The 6,017-nt window shown below is 53.0% G+C and overlaps 1 protein-coding gene across 2 annotated transcripts in view; it reads left to right on the top strand.

The window, feature by feature from the left end:
- Positions 1-6,017, top strand: part of SLC25A37 (solute carrier family 25 member 37) — a 44,029-nt gene that overhangs the window by 32,000 nt on the left and 6,012 nt on the right. For both annotated transcript variants that reach the window (XM_004707605.2, XM_045286792.1), the window contains exon 2: positions 5,518-5,746. In XM_004707605.2, coding sequence (XP_004707662.1) covers positions 5,518-5,746 — 229 coding nt within the window. The remainder of the gene's footprint in view (positions 1-5,517; positions 5,747-6,017) is intronic.

Below are 6,017 nucleotides of genomic sequence, written 5' to 3'. Positions count from 1 at the left end.
CCCCCCCCCAGCTCTTTTTTGGCCCCCCCGAGGAGGAGGCCTCGGCCATTTTTCTCAATTGTATCATCACACACCACCCTGTTTGCTTCCATTTTCAGCCTTTCCGCGCCCTATCCCCAGAGCGCCTGACCCAGCCTGGGTGCCTCAAATGGGCTACTGTGGACAGTGGGAGCCCTATGTCCTAGAATGGGAGTCACCACGTTGCCATACGATTCAGCCTCCATTGAATTCTTTCTAACCATTGACCAAACCCAAACCAAGCCAGACCCACGGCCGTCTAGTCCATTCTGATCATGGCGACCCTACGTGGGGTTTCCGAGGGTGTGAATCTTCACAGGAGCAGACAGCTCCTGTTCCTCCCTCAGAATAGCTCGTGGTTGTCAGCTTCCCGTCTGTGTGATGCAAAGCTACCCTGACAGCGCCTACCACTGACTCCCAAACAAACTCACCCCATCGAGGTAATTCTGATGCATGGTGACCCTACAGGTCGACAGGAGTAGAAAGCCTCATCTTTATTCTTCAGAGCGTCTGGTGGTTTTGAACCGCTGACATTGCAGTTAACAGCCCAGCGTGTAACCCACAACAGCACCAGGGCTCCGTTACATTGACTAGCAGTGTAAAAGAGGCTTTGCCATCACGCAGAGTGAGCTTGCTCCAACTCCCCTGACCAGCCCAGGGAGGGGCAATCTCACCCAGGAGTTTGCCTGTGTGTGCCCTGGTTGGAAATAGGTGTACTAGGTAAGGCCACTCGCTTAAGTCATACCCCAACCAAGGTGACCAGAGGACCGGAGTCATCCTGTAAGCTATGCTCAATTGCAAGAGTACGTTTCCCAACATGGTCCCTGTCCCACTTCTGTGGTCCTGCCTGCGACTGTGAGGAATTGATCATAATTTGGAGATCATTTCCTTTGTTCTTCATGCCCTTATTTAAGTGACTGGCTGTGAATCAAGTGGAGTAGCGGCAACTCATTGGGCTGCTAACTGCAAGGTTAGCTGTTTGAAACTAGCAGCTGATCTTTGGGAGAAAGACGGGGTTTTGTATTCTCGTAAAGATGTACAGTCTTGGAAACCCACGGCGGCAGCTCTACCCCGTCCTGTCGGGTCGCTGTGAGTCTGCATCGACGTGATGACAGTGAGCTTGGTTAGCGTTTTTTGAGTGGCTGTGAATCCATTCCGATCTCATGCCAGTCGTCGGCCTCATTTGGATGATTTGTGCATGTTTTAATCTTTGTCCTGTTCAAGGCTTAATAAACGGGTCTCCATAAATTACATTTGAATTCAGGATCTATTTCCGCCTCCGCCCTCCCTCGAACAAATTGCACAAATGAAGTTGCTTGGGGATTAGAGAGACTGTGGCCCACATTTTGGCTGAAGTCACTCTGGTGGACCCTTCTCTTCACCCACTTACCACCTGCTCAGTCCCAACCACAGCTTCAAGAGCCTGTCTGGTTGGGTGTCATTAAATGTGGCCTGCCCTTGAGCAGATGGCTCCCCAAGGTCAGAGAACTCCACCAAGGGCACCATGTTATTCAGCTGCCCCACCTCCCCCAATAGGAGGGCTGCACTTTTTGGCTCGGCAATACGTATTCCTCTTCCGTGCCTTAGCTGGACCGTGAAGAGGTGGCGAGACGATCTTCCATCTTCATTGTGAGTCTCTTCCTGCCGTGCGCAGGCTTGCGAAGCACAGGCACTTCCGATGCCTGCAGTTATCTTGAGGGGCGGGGAGGAGAGGAGACTTGGTCATGATTCACTACCAACCCATGCCAGGGACTTTACATGGTTATCCCCCTCAGTCTTCCCAAGGGCACTCTGGGCTGTTATCACAGATGAGGACAAGCAGACCCCAAGGTTGACCTGGTTGAGGTCCCTGATTGGAAGTCAGTTGACCTCTCTTTGACTGGCACTGAAGCCAGGACACTACAGGCGTTTGCTGACTCTGCACCCTTCTCTTCTGCCCACCCCTCCCTAACCACTCCCCACTGGAGTAACTAGAGAGGACCTATCATTCCCTTACTCGCCCAGCCTCGATGGGGAGTGTGACGAGAAACTGTAGGCGCCGAGGAGCTTACGTGGCCGTGTAGTGTCTGTCTCTCCAAACGAAGTGATGATTAGAATCTTTGTCAGAAGCGGACACTTGGACCAGTGGGGGTTGGGGCAGTCTGGGCCGTGGCTGGTTGTTTTAAACACTTCCCAGGTGATTCTGATAGATAACCGTCCACGTGATCGGATTCTCCGGTCGCTATGAGTTGGAATCAACTGGATGGCAGGGCGTTAGGTGTTGTGAGTTGGTCGTGATCCTCTGCATTTCGCCTCAGAGGACAGCGGGGACCTGAGGATTGGCCTCTGCCCAGGCCACTTGGCTCTGGTTGGAGCCAGAGTCAAATCCTGCTGCAGGATTCATAGGCTTTGCCACACTGCCTGCCTGGCTTGCATAAAAAACCCAAAACTAAACTTGCTGCCATGGAGACGATGCTGTGTCACAGCGACCCTATAGGACAGGGTAGACTGCCCTGGTGAGTGAGTGTCCGAGACTCATTATTCATGGGAGCAGACAGCCTGGTCTCTTTTCCAGGGAGTCCCTCACTGGTGCTTTCAAACCACTGACCCTTTCTGGGTTGCAGTCCAATGCTTCACCACCACGTCACCAGGGAGCCTCCCTGCTGCTTGCCTCTTCTTGCTTTTGCTTGTTGTTAGGGCCCGAGGAAGGCCTTAGAGACCAGTTTTGCAAACCACAGTGGGAAGGAAATGTCACTTGGTCCCAGAGCCTGGCAAGGAGGAAGTGATTCATCAGTCAGGCCGGTCTTCACCCACCCGCAGAGAGGCACCGCCAGTGGTGACTTTCCCCAGGGATTGGTGGCCTTTCCTCGGGGAACGTGACTGATAGGACCTTGCTGGGCCCGCCCACAGACTGCTTCAGCTCTGCTTATAGTTCAGCAGCCCAGAGCCTGGGCCTCAAGCATGCGGTGGAAGGTGGACTTTTGTCAGGGTTGGGAAAGATGTCGATCCACGGAGATGGCCAGGACAGGGAAGTCTCAGAATACCTGGCGTGCATTCAGGGAAGGTAGGCTAGCAGACACCGCCCCAGGCATTGGGCATCTTCAGTAAAGAAGACAGCTCCAGCCAGGCCTGTGGAAAGTTCTACTCCTGGGGGCTTCAGGAAGTTCACGGAAATGTTCCCTAATCGTTCAGTTCCATTTTCCCATGAACCTTTGGAAAGCCCACTGGTATTAAAACCACATCACTGAACTTTCATTTTGTGTTTTGATGACGCTTTTATTATCATGGACATTTATTCGAGTCGTAACCAAACAAAACCAATGCTGGCAAAACACATTGCCCTTCGGTTGATTTCCGACCCATAGCGACCCCATAGGACAGTGTGAAACCTACCCCCTAGTGTTCCAAGGATCGGTCTAATCTTTATGGAAGCAGACTGTCACATCCGCCTCCCCGGGAGTGGTTGGTGGCCTTGAACCCTGACCGTTCAGTTGGCAACTAAGCACTTAACACCCGTGCTACCAAGGCTCTTTAGTGATCGTCATAGATGAGTGTTTTCTTGCAGTGCCCTCAGCCATTTTCTCAAGTGAGGAAACCGCTTGAGAGCCTAGAGCAGCGGTGGTTCTCAACCTGTGGGTCGCGACCCCTTTGGGGTCGCCCGATTCACAGCAGTAGCAAAATTACAGTTAAGAAGTAGCAGCAAAAATAATTTTATGGTCGGGGGGTGGGGGGGGATTGTCACCACAACCTGAGGAACTGTATTAAAGGGTCGCCACATTAGGAAGGTTGAGAGCCACTGGCCTAGAGAGACTTGTCCAGGCTCCCACCCCATCGTGTGCACTCAGCTCCAGCCCAGGTTTGATTCTGAAGCCTGAGTGCTTGGTCGCCGTGTTGTACTGCCTCTGCACCGTGCCCTTACCTTCGCTGGGGAGGTTTTCAGGGATAAAAACCAACAATGGTGAAATAGGAAACGGCTTTTGTCCTTGAGCAGTTTGCAAGATCTTCAGAATTCAGTGCTGGCATCTCCGCCTTTCCCAGAGAAGCCGGATTGGCTCTTTCTACCCAAGTGGGTGCTTCCTTTCACACATCTCTTTCCGGCTGACCAAGGGCTCCCTGAGGAGCAGAGTGGAGGCTTTCAGCTAACTCAGCTGACCCATTCGCTTCCTCCTTCTCCCCTGGTTCTTTTTGTTCATATATCCTTGTGTTGTTGTTTGCTATCATACATCTTCTGTTAGAAATGGAAGAAATCAGGCTTTGGTTTTTTTAATTTTAAGCACAGGGTCGTTGGCCCGTTTCATTCCCACGGGTTGTTCACCAAAAGCACATCCCCAGATGCCTGGTGGCTGCCTAGTACTAACTCAGAAGGCATGAATTTTCACCTGCCTGTGGCAGGAGCCCTGGTGGTGTAGTGGTTAAGCATCAGGCTGCTTAACTACAAGGTCAGCAGTTTGAAACCACCAGCTGCTCTGTGGGAAAAAGGCAAGGTGTTTTCTTCCCATTAAGAAGCACAGTCTCAGAAACCCACAGGAGCAGTTCTGCCCTGTGCTGGTAGGGTCACCGGGAGTCAGAACTGACTTGATGGCAGTGAGCTTGGTGTGATTTTGGTGATGGGAGAAGGGGGGAGTGGTGCAAAGGTTAGAGAACCTGCCAGCAGCTACCCTGTGGGGGAAGTACCAGGCAGACAGAAGCCCTCTGGGGCAGTCAGTTGTCCTGTCTGACAAGGGGTTGCATTGAGCAGGACTCCACACAGCGGGCACGGGTGTCTTGTAACTTTGGCTAAAAGTGGAAGTTCCCGAGACCCAGAGAGGCTGACGATTTTATCAGAGGTCTCACCACTTGTCAGGGCAAGGCCTTCCTACTCCAGATCCATTGTGTGTGTGTGTGTGTGTGTGTGTGTGTGTAAGACCTTCCTACTCCAGATCCAGTGTGTGTGTGTAAGGCCTTCCTACTCCAGATCCAGTGTGTGTGTGTGTGTGTGTGTGTGTGTGTGTGTAAAGCCTTCCTACTCCAGATCCAGTGTGTGTGTGTGTGTGTGTGTGTGTAAGGCCTTCCTACTCCAGATCCATTGTGTGTGTGTATCCTTTCTACTCCAGATCCTGTGTGTGTAAGGCCTTCCTACTCCAGATCCAGTGTGTGTGTGTGTGTGTGTGTGCGCGCAGTCGTGCGTGCGTGCATGCAGGGGCGGGTCAGAGGGAGCCCTCCAGATGAGACAGAATGAAAAATTGTTCTTTGGCAAGAGATCCGTTAAAAACTGAGCCTGTTGCCACGAAGTCGATCCCAGGCTCCTAAGATATCTGCCGCATAGCGTGTCCAAGGCTGCAGTTCCTAGATCGCTGAGCAGCTGGTGGGTTAGAACCAGGAGCGCTTCCATTCATGGCCAAGCGCTTCAGCCCCTGCACCACCAGGGGCTCCTTAAGGAATCCCCAGACCAGTGAAAACCGACTGTGGGGTGTCTCGCCCTCCGGCTCCTCCTTTCCCTCCGTAACCCCCACGTTACTGTTTTCTGCTCTCTCCCCCCAGACGCGAATGCAGAGTCTGCATCCGGATCCCAAGGCCCAGTACACCAGCGTGTATGGCGCCCTCAAGAAGATCGTCCGGACCGAAGGCTTCTGGCGGCCGCTGCGGGGCATCAACGTGATGGTGATGGGGGCGGGGCCTGCGCACGCCATGTACTTTGCCTGCTATGAGAACATGAAACGGACTTTGAATGATGTTTTCCACCACCGCGGAAACAGCCACCTAGCCAACGGTACTTTGAAAGCCCCTGTCCGGAGTTAGGAAACTCTCCTCTTCAACAGACCCTCCCCCGGGGCGCTTTGCTGTGGCCCAGCCGCCTAACGCCTGCCTCGTCTCCAGCTTGCTCGTGAATAAAGAACTCTAGCGCTGGGTGTGCGCGCAGGGCGCCCGGGTGCCCACCCACCCACACACGCTTTTTTTTCTGACCCCCCCATCCCCCTCCTTCATTTTCCGAAGCCAGGGGAAATTGGTGACAGAGGGGTTTCTGATTTTTTTTTTTTTTT

This window comes from Echinops telfairi, unplaced genomic scaffold, assembly GCF_000313985.2.
Source record: "Echinops telfairi isolate 266 unplaced genomic scaffold, ASM31398v2 ScPeMD7_9;HRSCAF=40, whole genome shotgun sequence".
Classification (NCBI taxonomy): domain Eukaryota; kingdom Metazoa; phylum Chordata; class Mammalia; order Afrosoricida; family Tenrecidae; genus Echinops; species Echinops telfairi.
Note: the sequence above shows the minus strand (reverse complement) of the source record. Positions and strands in the feature narration are given on the sequence as shown.